The sequence below is a fragment of the Protopterus annectens genome, chromosome 9.part0 (assembly GCF_019279795.1).
Source record: "Protopterus annectens isolate FY-2018-M chromosome 9.part0, PAN1.0, whole genome shotgun sequence".
In the NCBI taxonomy this organism is placed as follows: Eukaryota; Metazoa; Chordata; order Ceratodontiformes; family Protopteridae; genus Protopterus; species Protopterus annectens.
Window position 1 is genome coordinate 38,243,234 of NC_056743.1, and position 21,464 is coordinate 38,264,697.

The 21,464-nt window shown below is 37.7% G+C and overlaps 1 protein-coding gene across 2 annotated transcripts in view; it reads left to right on the forward strand.

The window, feature by feature from the left end:
• Positions 1 to 21,464, forward strand: part of LOC122810850 (carcinoembryonic antigen-related cell adhesion molecule 15-like) — a 416,080-nt gene that overhangs the window by 345,456 nt on the left and 49,160 nt on the right. For both annotated transcript variants that reach the window (XM_044082401.1, XM_044082402.1), the window contains one exon: positions 12,359 to 12,574. In XM_044082401.1, coding sequence (XP_043938336.1) covers positions 12,359 to 12,574 — 216 coding nt within the window. The remainder of the gene's footprint in view (positions 1 to 12,358; positions 12,575 to 21,464) is intronic.

Below are 21,464 nucleotides of genomic sequence, written 5' to 3' on the forward strand. Positions count from 1 at the left end.
AATGAAGACAGAGATGGGGAACTAGATTTTAGAGAGTTCAAATTGCAGGCTCTTTTGGATGTATGCAGGGCACCAGGGCTTAACAATGGTGTCAACTATAAAGCTGTGTTGAAAAGAAAAGCCTATTATAATAAATGTAAATAGTTTATATGCTTGTTAAAAATGAATGCATTATTTAGGATGTATTTTACAAACATATATATTTTTTATATTAAGTTTTAAGAAAACTGAGATCTGATTGGTTTGATGTGTACTGATGATGCTATAAAAATGGGACAGTTTTTTAACAGTTTGTTCTGATGAAGACCTAATTTTTGGGCTGAAACCGTTACTTGTGGTTTTCCTTTTAATTTTACAAAAGTTATACAAGGTGTGAGACAAGTCTGCAGTTGTTTCTTGAATTAATTAACTAATTAATTAATTTGTATTTAAGGAGTGTTTTTTGTGTATGCTGGTTGTCTGAGGAAGTCTGTGTATTGTCCCAGACGAAAAGTGCTTTACAATAAACTTTTAGAGTGGTTCGAGTGTATCCAGCAGTCTTTTTCCTTTGGTTTGTTTCTATTTTTCCTCAGTTTTTAGTTGCCCATGGAAACAACATATATTTTTATTCCTCAGTGACATTTGTTGTCACAGAGACAGATGTGCTTTATTCAAGCATAGTCAAAAGACTCCTACTGCAACTTTTTTGTTTATAGGCATTGACATCCATTTGGGACAACAAGCTACATAGCAGAGAATACACAATAAAAAGGAAGAAATGTGGATCATTCATTTGGGGGAACTTCTTCATCCTGGATTGAACAAGCACATTTACAATTTAATATTATTCATTGAAGTTATTTAACTCCTGTTTTTTTATAACTTTTTTCAAATAAATTTATTAATTTTAACATATTTACAATATATACATATAAAGAAGGAAGATTCAAAAATTGTTTACATAATAGATATTTTAAATCACCAAAAAACAAACTTCAAAATTGTTTTTCATTATATTTAACTATTAACATCTCCAATCTGTCCCAGCAAGGAGGTTTTATAATACCATTTTCTGATCTTAATTTATTTACTTCTTTTTCTTATTACATAGAATAGTGGCTAATTCTATGAAATCATTGAATAATGAAATTGAATCAGATTTCCATTTTCTAGCAATTATTTATTTATTTATTTATTTCCAGTTTGATTACAGGGGAAGTCCACTGGGCCCAGAGAGCCCATTTTCAGTGGAGGCCTGGGGAGAAAAGCTCCATGAAACTGATTACAGTAAAGATAGCAGTCCAATAAAAATAAAAGTACAAGTACAGATACATATCAAATAATACAAAGTGTGAGCAATATTGCCCATAGTGGAAAAATATCGAGGAGATACATTTTGACAAATTCACACAGTTAAAGTCAAAAGCTATTTAAAATATTTACAGAGTGTGAGAGATCATATGGGAATTAGCCATAGAAGGTTATAGCCAGCTATAAGGTGATTAGGAAATCAGGAGGATACCCTCCCAGGGGCTTTTGTTAAATAGTTCTAGGTGGGGAGAATGCAGTTACATTTCCATTTGGAGGAGAGGTAGGTGTAAAGCTGAGTTTTGAAGTTGTTTATGTTTGACATTGTCCTTTGTGCGGAAGGGAGAGAGTTCCATTTCTTACCTAAGGAGAAGGAGAGGAGAAGATGTCCAGCAGGACATTTAGGTTTGTGGACAGTAATAAGTTTTGGTGTTCAGATCTGAGAGTTTTATTTGGGGTGTATGGGGGAAGGATGTTTGTTAGAGCGGGGCATTTGGTTGGATTAAATATAAGTCTATGTGCCATAGTGAGCTGGAGGAAGTCCAGATAATTTGTGAATTCTAACCAGTTGAGGGATAGGAGGGCAACACATTGATGAGTGCAATGTTTGGCTTTGGTGGCAAATTTAGAAATTTTGTTATAACAGCTTTCAAGTTTGAAAGTGATGGAAGAGGGTAGGTTAGTTAGTAGCGGGGCGCCATACAGAAGGGAGAGAAGGAGGTAACAGGAGGCCAGAGTATGCCTGGTAGAAGTAGAGAGGAAGTGGTTGTTCCTGTATAGCATACCTAGTTTTGGTGGGTTTTCTTTATATTTTGCTGAATATGGATGTCGAACTTGAGGTGTTCGTCTATAGTTACATCGAGTAGTTTGGCAAAGGAAACAACTTCGATCAGAGAGTTGCTTTCGCTAAGGACTTGGAAGGAATTTTTATCAAAAGAGAAAGATTTTGACGGTGTGAATAGTAGTATTTTAGATTTGTTAGCATTGAGAGAAAGGTGATTTTGGCACATCCAGAGCTCAGTAGTAGAGAAGGCAGTCTGAGTTTTAGATAGGAGTTCAGGGAGATTAGAGGTAGAGCAGACAAATGTAGAGTCGTCTGCATATTGGATGACTTTGGCATTAGGAACAGCAGAGTGAAAGTTATTGATAAAGATATTAAACTGCATTGGACTGAGGATGGACCCCTGTGGTAGGGGTAGGTAAGAAAGGTGAGGTGCCTTTTTTCTATTTAACAGCCTGAGATCTATCTGACAGATAGCTTGAGAACCAAGAAAGGTGTTTTTGGGAAGATTTAGGTTTGAGAGGTGACTTAGAAGGTGCTTATGGGAAACAGTATCAAATGCTTTAGAGAGATCTAGGAGCACTGTGGATACTAAGTTCCCAGAATCTCAGGCTTGATTGACAGTTTCTAAGAATGAGAGTAGAGCTGTTATGGTGCTATGTCCTGGTTGGAAGCCATGTTGGGTAGACATAAGAAGTTGTTTTTTAGTCAGAAAAGGCATAAGTTGGAGGTGGATGCATTTTTCAATGATTTTAGAGATTGGAGAGAGAAGAGCTATAGGGTGGAAGTTTGAAATGTTAGTGTTTTTGCCTCCTTTGTGGAGAGGAAGAATAAAGGCAGAATGCCAGAGTTTAGGGACATAGGATTCCTTTATGGATCTATTAATTAGGATACTAATTGGGATAGCTATACCATCGGCAGCAGACTTGAGAAAGGAAGCAGGGATGTTGTCAGGTGCATTGGAGCAGGGTTTAAATTTGGATAGAAGTCTTTTCATGTAGTTAGTGGAGACAGGTTTAAGCTCAAACATAGTGGGGAAATTATTTGAGGACTTAGATGAGGTGGAATGTAGGAGAGATGGTCGTTGTTGGGAAAAGTTTTTGTTAGGTTGGATATTGACTCTATAAAGAAAGAGTTGAATAGTGAGACTAATTTGAGGTCAGATTTACTTGGGTCTGGACAGGAGTTATTTTTGGAGCCTGGGTTGAGCAGCGAGTTTATGGAGTTCCAAAAAAGCCTAGGGTTTTGGGGATGGTTGAACTGGAGCCTAGTGTAGTAGGATTTTTTGTCTTTGAAGATTTGTTTTTTTGCAAAGTTACGGAGCTGTGTATATTGGAGAATGGTTTCAGGAAGTTTATTCTTTTGGTAAAGCTTCCAGGATTTGTCTCTGATGCATAATTTGCTTTGTTTCTTTGGTTAGCCAAGGGGCAGTTATGGTTTTTATTCTTTTTTTCCTTGGTGGAGCTAGGGAATTTAGAGTGTCTAGGAAAGTAAAATTAAAGTGCTCTGTGGCTTTATCGAGTGGAAGGGTTTTTAGAATGTTCCAGTTCATTTGTTTGAGATAGTTGGAGAAGGTTTTGGGGTCAAATTTACTAAGGTTGCGGGTCTGAATATATTGATGTTAGCATGGATGGGAGGTGGTTGCACGGTAAATGAAAGTTGGGAGGTGGTCACTAATAGAGTCAGGGATGGTGCCAGAGTTGATAATTTTATTTGGATGGGTGACTAAGATCCAGTCAAGAGTGGATCCTGGGGGATTTGTTTTATTGGGGCTGCTGATGGAGTGGGTTACATGAGTAAAGTTAAAGAGGCTAATGGACAGGGAGGGTATGAGACTGTTGATTTTATTCCAGTCGATGTTTACATCACCTAGTATGTAAGTTTCAAGGTTAATTTCAGCTGTGGTCCATTGGAGTATGTCTTCAAGGGTTGAGACGTTATTTCCAGGTGGGATATAAAGGGCGATGATACACAGCCTTTTATGATTATTCATTTTTAATAGACCAACTGTTAGTTCAGCATTGGCGAATTTAGGAATGGGGTTTGGTAGGGGAATTAAGGTAAGTAGACTGGACTAGACCCAAAAAAACACGAACACCAACAATAAATTCAAAAACCAGGAACTGCAGTAGTCAAAGTAACGAACCAAACAAAGCTGAAAGTAAAATTTAATGTAAAGCGCTTTTCGTTTGCACGATGTGCAAACTTCTTCAGACAAAATGTTAAAATTCAGTAACACTTATAAATACATTCAGGTTTGGTTAATTAATCAAGCCAAATAGGACAAACCCACTTAACCATCTTCTTAAAGACACAAAGAGTAAACAAATAATTACTGTCACGAAGAATGTATACATTCATTAAAATGAAAGTTAACATAAAAGTTAACCTCATAACAACAAAACCTGCAAAAACAATATATATAAAAAATATATATAAAAAATAAATATATATACATATGAAAAACTAACTTAAAATAAATTAACATATTACCTACATTATTATACATACTGGGCTGATAATATATCAACTCCACATCAACTCTTTAAGCTTTTTAATTTCAAAATACTGCTTAAAGAACAATTAATGCAATGCATCCACCTTTTTTCTTTGGGTGGTCACATCTTCTTCTTTTGGCTTTTCCCAGTCAGGGGATGCCACAGCCGATCATCTGTCCGCTCATGATTGGCAGTGGAACCTTACGGTGTTGAGTTGCCAGCCCGGTGCCCAACCTTCCACAGAAGGCACACACATGCACACACTCACACCTAGGGCCAATTTAGAGTGTCCAATTCACCTACCGCATGTCTTTGGGATGTGGGAGGAAACCAGAGCACCAGGAGGAAACCCACGTGACAACATGGAGGACATGCAGGCTCCACACAGAAGGCACCCCAGCTGAGATTTGAACTGGAGAACCTCTTGCTGGGAGGCGGCAACACTAACCACTGCACCACCGTGGCCACCCTTGGGTGGTTACACATAAGAGTGTGAAATCCAAAGAGTAGGATTTCAGAGTCAGAGATGTGAGGTTTGAGCCAAGTTTCAGAGATGATTACAATGTCAGGTTGGTTATGACTTAGCTATGCTTGAAACTGATCTGCTTTGTTGTTGAGACTCTGGGCACTGAGTGTGAAAAATTTAAGAGCATTGTAGGGGGATGAAAGGATAGAGGAAGGGGAGGGTAATTGTTATTTGTGAGTGGGTTAGGTCCGTGGTTGGGGTGAATGTCTCCAGGTAAGATAAGGTTATTGAAGGAAGTTATTTTAGTGTGATTTGGTTTGGATTTAGGGTATTCTAGATGGTCTAGTATTTGTTTAAGAGTAAGTGTCTTAGTAGTAATGGAAATAATTACTTTTCTTCTAGCAACTGCTAGGAGACCTTAGCACATACAATATTGATTACTACTTATAACAGAACAAAAAAGCAGAAACAACACCATAAATGTAGTCCACTAGACGGAAGCCAACCGTCTAAGTAATGTTGTATAGTTCAGTGAGTGAACACGACTCAAACAAGGCAAACAAAATATAGAGAAAGAACCATCCTATTTACAATAATTGCAAAAAGTGTTTGATGGTAACATATTCATTAATTCCTGGTGCTCTAGTGGCATCTGTCAATATTTGCCATGCACTCTCTCTTTTCCCTAAAAGTGCTTTATGGTTGCGCCCCCCCCCCCCGAGTTGAGATGTTAACTTGGTCAATGATGGCTAACTTGAATACATGTGTTTCCCCACATCTGTTGATGTGATGGAACAATGCGCTGTTCATATCTTTCACCCTAATTTTGTATAGGTGGTCATATATTCGCTTCCTAAAATGCTTTTTGGTCTTTCCTATGTAAAATGTGGGGCATAGCATGCACTTTGCCATATAAATAATATTCTTACTATTACAATTACCCGCTCTAAATTTAACATATGTCCTATTCACAACATTCAGCCCACATCCTTCCATTTCTAATTGAGAGTGTGTGGCAAATATTGACAGAAGCCACAAGAGAAATTATTTTATCCTTGTAATACTTAACTTTTCCACAATCTACAAATATATGTATTCAATCTGGTTTGGGTTACTGTACCACATGTCCAGCATTTAGAAATTTCTGACTTACTAAATTTTGATATATGAAATGGTGTAATAAAACTTCTAAGACTATATTTCCATGTGAACATTTTCCAGTATAAACTTGAGACTGATAAACCTATAGATTTTAATATCAAAATTTAGTTTTTTCATCTTTGTTTTAATAAAATTCCATAATCTGTTGTCAATGTTATTTTTATTGTTAATCATAATTTTATAGGACTTAGAGAGATACCCTTCAAGTGTAATGTTCCCTTGAATAATAGATGTTAAATATTGAAACATTATAGGCAAATTATGTTTTTCATTATCATTCATATAATGCAACTGATGTTTACATTTTACATTTTTCAAGTATACTATATAATGTTAATCAGTGTGTATTGCCTATAGTATGTTTTATCATATGTTAACAATGAACCTTTACCTTAATATTCATACCAAAGTATTACATTTTTATTTTTAAGAAGTAATATGTTATTAAGGTTTTGATATTCTATAAATCCTAGTGTACATGTCATTGGGAATAACATAAACGTCCATTTTTTAAATAATGAGAATCTTAAATAATTTCTAAAAATGTTCACTGTATTCATCATATAACATGAATCCAATTTTACTTTTATATTTAGGTCTATATATTTTTAATAGCCATATAAAATTATTGTTTATGATTTCATCTTTACATAAATCATTATATGTATATGGATATTTTATTTTTTTGTTCATATAAACTCTTACATTTGCTTGCATAATGTGGGCTTAATAAACATGCAATCACATTTAGAATTGTGGTGAAGGAGTAGGATTCTAAATCTGGAAAACTTATCCCTCCATGTTCCCCATATTGTTGTATAATTTTTATATGCAATTCTTGGTTTTACAGGGTACCACAAAAATGAAATTAACATTTTTTTTTCTAATTTTGTATTAACCTCCTATCTGGAAACATGGCAGTTGATTGCAATATATACAATATTTTAGGTAAAACAACCATTATTATCAGCATCGATCTTTTTTCAAATGTAAAGAAATATGTATTTTATTGTTGAATTAAAGATTCTATTTCATCAAAAATACTGATAAAGTTAGAATTAATAATTAGATTAGTGTCTGAGTAAATAGTTATTCCTAAATATTTAATATTTTTATCCCAATCAAAATTATACTTATTTTTAATATTTGTATCTACAGTTTGATTAAAATAAATTCATATTTATTATGGTTAATATGCATTAAAGAAATTAATTTAAAATAATCTGATTCCTTATAAATTTTAGGGATTGTCTTTCTGATATCACCTAATGATCATAAGATGTGTTTTTGATATTACCTAATGATGATAAGATATCAAATAGTAATCTTTATTAAACTCAAAAGAAACTATGTTTTTGTTATATGTAATACTATTAACAAATGGTTCTATTATTAAGGCAAGTAGTAATGGGCATAACGGACATCTTAGCTTTGTATCTTTAAGAAGTTTAATTTACAGTGAGATAAACCTATTTTACAATTGTTCTGCAGCCTACATAAAGATTTTTAATTAAATCTACAACATTTACTGGAAATCTATATTCTGTTAATATTCTGAACAAAAACAGCCAATAAATTAAATCAAATGTTTTTCAACATCTAAACTAATCAAAGCTGATTTAGTTTTCCAATTGTTAACTAGATCTATTACTGTGATAACTTTTACTATTATGCAATGATAGTCTTTCTGTAATAAAGCCAGCCTTGATCTTTACTAATAAGCATATTTACAATTTCTCTCAATCCTTTTAAATAATCGTGTAAAAATCAACATTTAATAATGAAATGGGTCTATAACAGTGAACTGTTTATCTTTTCCTTTTTTAATAATTGTTTTTATAACTTTATTTGTTCTATTAATTATTTTTGAAGTTACAGTCATAAAGTGCACCATTATATGGCTCCAGCGTGCACTAGGCTTTGGTATTTCATATTTATGTAGTGTATCTCATGTATTTGGTTTTTCTAATAGATTTATTACTTCCTTGGCCTCTACCAGGGATTGTGTGCAAGACACACCCAGGCAACTTCCCTCCTCCACAGGATGGGCACTCCCATCCCTCTATGCTGGTGCCACAGATGCCTGAGCCATTAATTGAACCCAGGTTGTTGTCTAAGCCATAGTTACTGTTTTATATCTTTACACCATGGCACTGTCTGCATCTCGATACTGTTGTTGATAATTCTATATCTTTAGATCATCATGTATGCATAGTAGTTTGGAAAGTTTTCTTTCTAGCTCATATAATATCCAAAGTTATGTCCTCTACATCTAGAGAGATCTTAATTCCCTTCACTCATATCTCATCAGACCTGTTATTGAATATAATTCCCATTTTTGCATGTATTTGTCTAAACATTTCACTCACATTAATAGATCTCAGAAATTTATAACTAAAAAGACCAACAGCCTCAAAAATGTTAGTTATCATGACAGATTGGCAGCCCTCAGTCTGTCTTATAGATTTCTCTATGGGGGGTCTGTGTTAGCCTTTTGAGCCAGGAAAGATCGGACCTTCTATGACCTCCTGTTGCTCACCAGAACAAATAGTTTCTCAAATATGTAGTTAAAGAAACTTAAACCTTCATCAACAGATAAATAGGGTATGTTGGCATGATAGATTCAGATCCCAATTTATCACTCACCTGTGGTACAAACTTCCATTACACGATAAGCAGAGTAGCACCCTTGCCATCTTCAAGGTAAACATTGATATCTGAATTAGCATCACATTCTCCCTTGATCTGCCTCATGTTGCCCTTGATGAAGCTGGAGGGAAATTTTGACAGTGTTTTTGCCTACCATTTGTTCTGTGCAATAGATAGAGGGACATTTTATGGTGGGAGGTTGGGATAATGGTTAAAGTGTTTACCTTACAGACACAAGCTGAAGGATTTGATCCTCACATGGGATAAATGACTAGGTTTAAAATTGCTCACAAAGGCAGTCAGCCTAGTACTAACCTGTGAACCTGTATCTATACAATTGTAATGTCAGTCAGTTGTTTCTGTATAATTATATAAAGAAGTCTAATTGTATATACTTATATGTAATCTAAAATTAGTTTACATAAGTATAGCTGGTGTAATGTCATTAGAAACAGGTCATTGGTATTTTTTTTTACTTGTAGCCCTTTAAGCTGTTTAGACTCTCAAGTCACAACTGTTTGACTGTCAAAGGGGAAAAAATCATGTGGAGAACAGTGCCAACAGTTAGGTGGGTATCCATGGAACATCTGTGAAAACCTCACAGGGGTATAAAAATATTTAAAAAGACATTGCCATCAAAATAATCTGAAACTATGACATATGGTATTAAACCTTGATAACTGCATTAACAGTTCCCAGTATCTGAGAATCTAAAATTATTTTCATGTCTGTTTCCCAGATAAGTTCAGAAATAACAGTATGCTTCCTTTTATCCAAAGTATGTATTTTGTACAGTGGGGGAAACTCCTGTTTTAGTAGTCTCTCCTTTCACAAGTGTTGTGAAGCTGTGGAGTTGTTATATGTAAGTTCAGGGAGTGTTCCCCCATGTGAGGACTGCATGGGGTGCTTGGCCCCTGCAGTAAGCACTTATTTGGGGCTATGCTATTACTATGTATATAACATGCAGCTTCCAGTGATTTGTAAGTGAAAAAATTCACCCTGAGTGATTGGGCTTGCTCTTCATAGTAGGAACTTGCAAACAGGAAGATGTAGTTTATTGAATCAGTACCACTGGAAAAAAATTAAGAAAAGTGAGACCAGTATCACAATACTGTTTTAGCACGATTTTTCTCTCTATATCTGTCAAATATCAAGCTTTCCTTATTGGTCTTGAGTCCATTCTTTCCCCCATATTAGGTATCCCCAATACAAAGGCAAAAGTTAAGTAGAAATGCCATCATACAGGAAGCCATGGCGGTTGTTTGTGCCTTTACTGGCATCCTGGTAATGAGGTCATTTCTAATGAGGCCATAGTCCTGCCCTGGTGGTTGCATCACAGGGTATCTTACACACTTCCTTTGCAAGGATATGCTGTCCCCAGCACACTATGAGGGGCACTATCCCTGACTTGGGATCATCACATCTCTGTCCATGATCCTAGTCATGTTGGTTCTGTACAAGCCTGTATTGTAGTCATTGAGTAAGTACTTGGTCAGTCTTTAAAAGGTTCATTAGGTGAGAGGACAATGTCTAATCAAAGTAAACAGCCTGGGCATAAGTTGCAGTGGGCTAAAGACTAATTTATAAAAATGAAGTACCATATAAAGAAAGAGTCACTACGTCACCATAACACATTCAGCCTTTGGTCACAAAAGCATCTACATAATATATCATGATTAGCACACACTGTGTACTTGTATGCTTGTAATGCATGCACTCAGGCTTGTCATGTTACAGGCAAACGCCACAGGAAAAAAAGTGGGGAGCTTCATCTGCTAACATGCAGCCCACTACGTTAGTATTCCCAGCCTGTGGTCACTTCACATCAGAAAACAAGTAAGTACCGTTAGTCATTGTAAAACTATCTCACTTGAAGGCTGTGAGACTGTACCACCCATTAAACACTAACACAAGTGCTGTGATTTTGCTGAAATGTGGGCTGCCAGTACATAGGTAACTACCAGCTCTGGCTGTCAAACTCAAGCAGCTGTGATTGAACTTCACTTCTGTACTCTAAACCAAACACCAAGAGCCTGAGACACCAGACACCAGGGATAAGAATGCTGGTTCTATTTATAATTGAGAATCCCTGCCATCAGTGAGGTTTCTCTGCATATGGTGACAGTGATTCCTTTGTCTGGAAGATTTCTCAATTACCCCCACAAAAAAAACACCTACATTTTATTTTTTCTGTATGCTTCATGCATTCGTTTTTGGCATTGTGGATCATCAGGTTTTATGCAGTTTTAGTACTGAAGCCCTTGAGCTGTGGTAATCCAAACAAGTAACTGTATGCCAGTGGAGACACAAAGCATGCCACCTTGGATGGTGAAGCAGAGTAAAATGCTGCTTGTAAGAGACAGTGAGAAAAGAACAAAATTAACTGAGAAACAGAAGAGAGAGTTGGAAAATGAGAACAGGAGATGAAGTAAATGGTATCGGCTACGCTCAGCCAAACAAAATGAAAACAGGAGATGAAGTAAATGGTATCGGCTACGCTCAGCCAAAAAAATGCAGTTGCTATACAGGGATAAAGATTATTGTGATAAACAGAAAGGGGAAAAAAAGTTTTTTTGAGACAAAAGAAGTTCAAAACACCACGTCATGGATTAATACAAGTCTTTATCTGTTTATTAATTTGGTAGGCTGGTTCAGGGACTCCTTTCAGTAACGACCCAGACCAAAGATGGTACAAAAGTAGACAGCAAACATAATGCAAGTAAACAAATGAGAACCACTGCTGATATGCACAGATTACAAAACCAAAGCATGAAAAGATAACATTAGACTATGAGAACACTTACTAATTAAGTGCCGCAGAACAGAGGCTAAAAGATAAGCAGGCAGTAACAGATTTCCAATATGAATATTAGGGTGAGTAGTGAAAAACCACTATGAGAGTGAAAAGAGAAAGCAATATTTGTCTAAATTATGATGAAGCTGTGAGAAATGGCATTACCTGACACACAATATTCTTCTGAATTCTGATGGAACATGCCAGCCACTTGGTGTAAATGATGGCACTACGTGAATTGGTCACTCTTGATGTGGCACACTGACCCCATGTGGAAATGGGAAAATGGGGGTTGATGCTGATACCATAAGCTTAGACATTATACAGAAGTTAGAGGTAGTGGAATGTGACTCCTCAGCACAAAAAGTTAAAGACAGCAGTGATAAATATAATCAAGTACATAGTAAGGAAATGGAAACAGTAACATAACAGAACATTAAAAGAACAGCGCAGTCATTCTTGTCCTGGTGAAGTGAAATAGAAACATTTTGAGGCACAGCAGCTGACAAATAAATAGAAAATTAGCAGAAACTGACTTTTTGTAAACAGGTGTGATGCAATAATTATTTATCAATACTTGTGATTTCCTGCATTGTAATAATTAAATAATTTTACCAGTGCTTGTGATTTGCATGTTTAGGAATGACCAAATTGGCAGTCTGAATTATCACATTATATGAAACTGGTAATAATTTAACAACTGTGTATTTATTATTTTGTAGAGAAAGAAGCATGCAGGCCTCATTCCTCCAAGTTTTCCTTGAAGTGTGTAGGCTGGGATGACACAGAGTTACAAACTAGATGGTTTCTCAACAAGAGTCTGCTTAAAAGTTCTGAAACTCACAAGGTTAAAGGCAGTGCCTTAGAGGTCCTAGACTACCCAAAAGAAAACTCTGTATATACGTGCAGAATTTCCAAAGTAACTAATACTACTAAAAGTAAGTTCTGCTGCAAGAAATACAATGTCTAAAATGTTTGTTAATTGGTTTGCATAATATTACTACTAAATGGCACACAGATTAGAAATCAAAAAATTGCAATCCTGCCACCTCAGGTTCTGGTAGCATAAATCACACAAATTGCATTTCTACCATCCTCCGGTTCTGATCAGTAGAGTAGCTGGGTGGGGTGAAGGGGGCAATTGCCCCAGGTGCAGAGTGTTAGAAGGCACAATCATGAGACTAGCAGTTCCTTTTTTTTTCTCTACAGAAATGCCAGCACAGAAAATAACTTAAGATGTTCATCAGCTTTATCACTGTTGCAGCAGCCATATATGTATGGGATTATTTCCTGCCAAGACTACAACACCAGCAAGATTCCAAAGCTTCAGGGCACCTTCCATGCACTCAAACCATCAATCAGCTCTAGCTGAGCTGACTAAAAAGATAGGTTTATGCACTGAGCCCTCCAGAGCATTTCTGCCATTGAAGAGAGTGCTCCTCTGTGTGCTTTTCAACATCAGTGTCTGGCTTGTGCTGTTCCTTTACTGGGAAGATAATTTCCCTTTGAGTAAAAACCTTCCACATTAAAAAATTGTTTGTTTTATTGTACTTTCCTGTTTAGAAAAGTTATTTTTAAGCTAGGAGTTTGTGTTTTAATGGACTGCCATGAGAATTAACTGTACTTTTAAAGGGTCTATATCAAGTTGTCAAACTCTTAAAAGTTCAAACATTTCAATGGAGATCTCTGTACAGTGCGGAATGGGAAGATTTCCCTTTTCTGCACTGTAGTGCAATCTCGGAGTTGGTATATTTAAAGAGCAGGGGGTGTGGGGGGTGGAGGGGGGCTTGTCCCTTGCTTAAACTGTTCAGGTAGGTTTTGTCTTTGTTTTTTTTTTTTTATTATATTTTCAAACTTTTAAAAGTTCAGTTATATGGTGTCGACCATATGACATTTGAACTTTTAAAAGTTTGATTATGTAATATAGATGCCTTTTAAATGGGAGCACACTTTTTTCCTGTCAGTTTCAAAGTTGTGTAAAATAATTAAAAAAAAATTCTGTGCAGAAATTGTGTTTATTTTACTTGTTGGGTCTGGTAAAAGTAATTGATGTGTTTTTTAAATGGAAAAATGACTTTTAAAGACTTTTCATTTGTACTAGATTTTGCTGATTGTTTTCTCAAAAAAGAGGCACCATTTTTGGCTTGACCATGGAACAAACTGCCAGTGCCATGGTCAGTCCTTCTTTCAGCCACAAAAAGAAAAGTTAAGAAAACAGCCTTTGCTATCACAGCAATCTAGCAATTTGCCTGAACCGCAGGTGGGTGATTGTGCTGTGGGCATAGCTTGTTCCTCAGACCACTCATCTTTTACCCTGGAACCCTCTGGTGTAGCACCTACAACCACTATGGATCAGGAGTTAGCCAAATTCTGTGCGGCTGGTGGGGTCCCATTAGTGGGCAAGGGAGAGATACTCTTGTTGGTCCTAGGAAAGGGAACAGGGAAGACTTCCCTGTTTGGTCAGAATGCTGTGTTCATCCCTGGAGAAGCTGCTGTTACCATTGATAGTAATCTTGGCCCCATTTTGCATGTCAGACTGAAAAATAAACATGTATCTACTCCTCCTAAAAATTCCTTAGACAGTAGCTTACTGGTCCTGGCTCGGGGCTTAATATTGGCTATTGTTCCTTTTTATAAGGCAGTGTCTTGTAAAGTAAAGATATTCAAGATTGTGAATCTGGACAAGAAGAATGAATGGACAGATATAGGTCTCTCTCCATAGTTTTGTGATTCAGACAAAGAGGAGGCTCAGTTTCTGATTCTCCCTGTGGGGGTTTCTTTTTATCTGAGACTATTTCTAGAATGTGCCAGTGTTTTCCTTGAGAGAACAGTGAAGTTTGCAGGTCTCTTAGAAATTAATATGTAATGTTACAGAAGAAATTTCCAGAACTGCAGCCCATTCCTCCAGTTGTGTCAATGCTGGAGGATGTGTGTCACTATCTGCAAATGTCCTGTTAGTCAACCTGTTTGTGGTAGTACCCAAGGCAAAACTAATGTCACTTGATAACCTGTCACCTTCCCTTTCTCATTTCAGTTTCCTGGTAACACTGTGTTTAAAAGATGCTTATCATCATGTCTGTATTCACCCAGACATCAGGAGTTTCTTAGGGTTCGTGTGTCTGGATCACATTATCAGACATCTGCCTTACCCTTACAACTATCCACTGCACCAAGAGTTTTCACAAAATGTCCAGCTCCAGTTACAGCACATTGTAGGCTGCAGAGTATCCATAGTTTCCATATTTAGACAACTTGCTTTGTTTACAGAGTCTTTTTCAAAGTGTCAGGAATCTCTCACTTGGTTGAGAGATCTTTTACGCAAGCTGCAATTCCAAGAGAATATTCAAAAGCCTTTCTTTACTCCTTAAGACAGGATTGTGTTCTTGAGGTGTCAGCTTGACACCTCAGTTCAAAGAGTTTTTCTTCCACAGGAAAAATAGATTTTTATGTAGAACTATTTTTAAGGTTTTCCACTCAGACTTTTGTCACTGAGAGAATACCTTGGGATTTTGTGACTCTCAGTTTCTGTGATTCTCATGGTATCCCCGGCAAGACTCCTCATGAGAAAGATACAATTGTATCTGAAGTCTATTTGTTTCCAGAACCAACATCCTTTGTGTTTTCAAATCCTAGTCCTGGGATTTGTCAGTAGAGAAATCAATTGGTGGAGACAGTGCATATCCTTAAGTCTGCATCTCCCCTTCTCTCTTCTTGTTCCAAAGCAATCAGTCACCACAGATGCCTCTGACTTTACTTAGGGAGCAAGTTTCAGGAGGGTTAAAAGGACAAGGTGTTCGGGACACCAAGGACAGAAGGATGCTCATAAGTATAAAAGAGATGCTTGCCCTGATTAAGGCATTCAACTCTCTGAATCATCTTTGGTCCATGTGACATCTTCAAGATGTTTCAGATAATATCACAGTCATGTGGTACATCAGTAAGCAAGGGCGAACAGGTTATACCCACTTTGCAGACTAGCCAAGTTAGCTTGGGATATAGCTTCACAGCACAGTCTCACACTACAGGCATCCTACATTCTGTCAGAGCAAAATTGTGTGACAGACAAGATGAAAAGGATAAGGGATCATCTAAGATTTGATAATCTTTGTGGAGTTCATCAAGCAGACTTCTTTTCCTCCTATCTGAACAATCAACTGGTAATATTCTGCTCCAGGATTACATGCAAGAAGGCCTGGAAGACAGATAACTTTTCTTTTCCTTGGATAGGAATGTTTCTGCATGCTTTTCCACCCTTTCATCTGATGTCTGTTTCAGAAGGAATCCCCCAAGATCTTTGTGGTGACTGCCTTCTGACCTGGGCAGCAGTGGTTCTCCCTTCTTTTGGAAGTGGCCAGGCGCAATTTCCACAAGCTTCCTCACGCAAGATCAGGAGTGTTTGATACACCCCAACCCTAGTCAACTTCAATTGACTGTTTTCATGATAGGGTCTTAATTCCCTTTAAGCAACTGTTTACTGAGGATGTGCAAGAGGTACTAATGGAGCTGTAATGGATATGTTATTTTTATGTCTATTAATGCTTATTTTAATATACTGTTAACTTAAAAGTACTGCAAGAGTTTCATATATTTTTACTATTTAGCTGAGAAGAACAGTTTGTTACAGTTCATTAGATCTTAGTAAACAGATGGTAGATTTTTTTGTAATCATTTAACCTTGAAAGGAAGCCAGGTACTTTGTACTTATAGGGAATGTCTCTGAGATAAGTCTGATGAAAGAAAATACATAAACGATGTCAAGAATGAAGCATGAGAAGGTTTTATGCTATTCCTGCATATGCATACCCTTTTATCTGTTTACTCCTTTCAGCCTTGGAAACGTGTTTTGTTTTTATCTCAAGTTGAAAAAGTTTTGAACTTTGTATGAACCAAACTATTGTTTTGAATTTTAAGATTTAAAAAAGGGTACATCTAAGCATACAGTTGAATCTCTCTATTTTGAGATATTCCAGTATCATGATACTTTATAATAAATAATGTGTTTGCATCCAGAATCTCTGAGAGTCTGTGTTTTGAACTGAATGCTGAATTATGTTATCAGCCAACAAGTGATCCTTTTCAGACTCTAGAAAACCTGCTACTAGAAAACTATGCCTTAGCAAATGGTAAGTGTTTTCTAGTTGGTGTCAACGATATAACCCAGAACCATTCAGGGCTAAGTGTTCTCTGGTTTTACAATATTTGTGTGAGTTAGTATCCTACGGCCTTTCTTACTCATCTGTCAAGGTTTATTTTACCAGCCATTTCAGCATGTCTGCCTATGAATCCTCCTCTTTCAACGCATTCTCATGTCAACATTTTTTTGAAAGGGATTTTGTATTAGATGCCTCCAAGAAAACTGATGGCCCCTCCTTGGGAGTCTTAGTTTTGTGTTAGAAAAGCTAATACTTGCTCTATTTGTACTAGCTAAACTGGCTTAACCTGAGGTCCTTAATGTAGAAAATAGTTATATTGGCCCTAACCTCTGCAAGAAAGGTATCTGAGTTACAAGCTCTTATTACGAGCCAACACTATTTCATTTTCCACAGAGACAAGTTTTTTTTTTTTTTTTTAGACAAATCCGTTTTTTATACCTAAAGTTGTATCTAGGTTTGTATTAAGCCAAACTTTCCATCATATTGTTTTCTTTCCTTGACCTAAAAATGAGGAAGAAATGATACTGCATAACTTGGATGTCCACAGACAGCTCAAGTACTACCTTGATAGAACTAATTAGATTTTGGATCAATTGTTAATTTCTTTTGTTGGTAAGAAGGGACAACCTGTGTAAAAACAGACTATTCCCAAATGGTTGTCCAAGGCTATTACTTTTTGTTATATTCTCCACAACAAAACTATTCCCAGAAAAGTCAAAACCCACTTTCCAGGCCTTGGCTTCACTTATGGCTTTTTGCAAAGGGTTGGATTCCTTAAATATTCCAAGAGCAGCAACTTGGTCCTCTGTACATACTTTTACTAACTGCTATAAGCTTGATTCCTTCTCTAGGTCAAAATCAAGCTTTGCTAGGTCCATTCTCTAGGGGCTCCTGGACCCTTCTCCTTCCACCTCGCAAATTTAGTTAGCTAAGTTAATCTACCCATTTATCTTAGGCTGCAGTGATCAATATGATTAACATGGTACAATTCTGTAAGTAAACTTTCCATAGCACTACGTTTTCAAATGATCACTGCTGCAGTAGCTGCTCTCTGTATCCACCTTTTTTGTTGTGTTGTTTATGCCAGTGTGAATACATATTTTTGTTGTTCCTAGCATTGTCCTTTCAGGGTTTAGCCTCCCTGTGTCTGTTGGCATGAAAGCCCTGAAGGCCTTGGCAGCCAAACCTGTTTTTTTATCAGTTCAGCTGATGTGCCTGACAGTTTGGGCATGTGGAAGGTGCCCTAAAACTTTGGAAGCTGGCCAGCTATTCTATCCAGTGCAGGATATCACCCATATAACTTAGGTTACTGTGGCAGTGATCATTCAAATAACTATTGTTATGGTAAATTTACTTACACAACTGTACTTCCCCCCAACACACACTGGAGCTAGTGGGGAGGGGGGCATTGTTGCCCACCTGGAAAATGATCCCCCCACCCATCTTGCATGCACAAAGACAAACGTTTTAATTTACGAATGTCCTGATAATGCTTTGATTTCCTCATTTTCACTATCCCATTCAGAACCAGATCTGTTCGTAACAAGCTGGGTATCATACCCAGCCTGTTGTGTAGTGTTGAGCTAGGTGTTATAATGGAAATTAGGCTATATTCAGAATGTGGCCTCAGTCTTGCAATTGGCCATTCTGCCTGACTTTTCTGTTATATGGTGCTGTGGAAAGGGTGGGACTAGGTAAACACTGCATTTTAGACATCTGTCTCTGCTGCTCCTATGAATATATATATATATATGTGTGTGTGTGTGTGTGAATGAGAGGGATGATAGAGGAATGGTGAGGATGCAGGGAGTAGAGGTGGCAAAGGTGGATGAGTTTAAATACTTGGGATCAACAGTTCAGAGTAATGGTGAGTGTGGAAGAGAGGTGAAGAAGAGAGTATAGGCAGGATGGAGTGGGTGGAGAAGAGTGTCAGGAGTGATTTGTGACAGACGAGTACCAGTAAGAGTGAAAGGGAAGGTATACAAGAGGGTAGTTAGACCAGCTATGTTATATGGGTTGGAGACAGTGGCATTGACAAAAAGGCAGGAGTCAGAGTTTGATGTGGCAGAGTTGAAGATGTTAAGATTTGCACTGGGTGTGACGAGGATGGACAGGATTAGGAATAAGTATATTAGAGGGTCAGCCCACGTTGGAAGGTTTGGAGACAAAGCCAGAGAGGCAAGATTATGTTGGTTTGGACATGTGCTGAGGAGGGACACAGAGTATATTGGGAAAAAGATGCTAAGGATGAAGCTGCCAGGTAATAGGAAAAGAGGAAGGCCTAAGATAAGGTTTATGGATGTGGTGAGAGAGAACATACAGGTGGTTGGTGTGACAGATCAAGATGCAGAGAACAGGAAGAAATGGAAACATTTGATCTGCTGTGGCGACCCCTGACGGGAGCAGCCGGAAGAAGATATATATATATATATATATATATATATATATATATATATATATATATATAAATATATATATATATATATATATATATATCTGTGGAAAGGAACAAACTGCATATTCCACCATCTTTACCATCTGTCCAGTGACTTGAGGACATTTCTACAACTGTTCACTGGCTTCCTTGTCATCAAGATGTTAAAACACCAAACCTGGTCAGCTATAGATGATTAACTCTGAACAGAAACTTTCTACTTTCTGTCAGTTATAGGGCAATTAGTGTTTATTAGGTGATTACTACTGCAACCCACAACAAAAGTCATTCGCTTTACCTGTTTTAAAGTGTTTCAAAGTGGAGAATTTTCTCCCAGAGGCAGAGGGGGAAATAACTACAATGGGTGATGCCACCCACGCAGCAGAGGGGGATTACAGAATCAAGGGTCTTGAGATTCTTTCACAGACAGATCCTTTCAGTACTCCTGAAAGGTTGCCCAGCTGTCCCTCTCTGGAGGCAGTCAGGAGGGTCTGGATAGTGATCACAAAAGATTCATGGATGCAAAGGATCATATCCAGAGGATATTTCATTCCCTTTTTACAAATTCCCCAAAGGAAAATAAAATGTCTCCCTGATGTTCCACCCAATCAGAGAGATTTAGCACCTCTAGAGATTCAAAACCTGCTTGACAAAAGAGTCATCCAAGAGGTTGCCCCAGACCAAAGAGGAATCTGAATTTACTCAGGATTCTTTTTAGTGCCAAAGAAAACAGGGGACCTGATTGTAAAGGGCTCCAAATTCTGGTCATGGTTCAGTACATTCTGCTTCTCCTGCAGAAGGACAATTGGATGTGCTCTATCAATCTTCAAGATGTGTACTATCACATAAAAATAAACAGGTGCTCAACAATATACCTGTGCTTCTGGCTAGGAGCCAATCATTATCAGTTCAGAGCCCTGCCCTTCAGTCTCACCACAGCTCCCAGGGTGTTCACCAAATGCATGGCAGTGGTAGCAGCTCATCTAAGATTGCTCAGATTCAGAGTGTTTCCTTACTTAGATAACTGGCTGTTTACCACACCAGGCATCTCCTAGTGAAAGCCAAGGATTACTTACTCCAGTTATCTCACTCACTGGGAATTATAATCAATCTGCTTGGGTCACAACTTCAGTCAGTTCAAGTCTTGGAGTTTATAGGGGCTCGTCTAGATACAGCCAGTTGTCTAGCTCTTCTGCTTCAAAACAGAGTTCTTACTTTGAAATCACATGTCAGACAGGTTCTTTCTCACCCCTCTCCCCCAGCAAAAATGGTACTCAAAGCCCTAGAGTTGATGGCTGATGCAATAACTTTAATACCCACTGCTCATCTTCATATGAGAATTCTTCAATAGCTATAGCAGTGCCATGGTCCTTTCATTGACATTCCTTACAACATCCGATAAAATTATCTCAGGTTTGCAGAAAATCCCTGCTGTGGTGGATACACTTCCAAGAGATTTGTCAAGGGCATCCTTTTATTCTTCCTCTCTTAAATGCCACATTGACCATGGATGTCTCCCATTTGGGGTGGGAGACATTACTTGAGACAGACTGTTCAAGGTACATGGTCCCCAGAAGAGACCGATTTGCATATAAATGTCCTATAGATGAAAACAGTGCTTCTACCATCGTAGGCCCTTCAGAGCTCTCTCTGCTAGGAACAATTGCTATTCAAACACACAATATGTCAGTAGTCTGGTACATTAACAAATATGGGGGAACCAGATCCTATCCCTTATGCCGAGAAGCAATAAGAGTTTGGCAGTGAGCAATCTCCTCCAACCGCTTTCTTGTAGCAACATGCATAGCAGGGAAGTCCATTGTCTTGTAGGACAAGCTCAGCAAGACTATTCTGATGGTTTATGAGTGGTCCCTCAATCAATGAATGGCAAGTGTGAGCTTTCACAAGTGGGGTCAAGAGTGCTGCAGTCTATTCACTTTTCCCCTCAACAACAAATGCAGCAGTTTCTTTGCCCTAATTCCCCCTCAGGGACATTCACCGAGAGATGCTCTAGTCCATGTTTGGCCATCCTGTCTTCTTTATGTGTACCTTCTCCTGCCTCTAATCCCCAAGTCTCTACAGAAAGTACTCCTGTTGAAGAGCAAAGTTATCCTCATTGGTCCTTACTGGCCTCGGCAAGTGTGGTTTCCCTTCCTACGTTCTCATTTACTGTGTCTGCCTTGGACACTGGACTGGGAGTCCAGACCTCCTGTCACACTTGTGAAGGATGACTCATCCAGA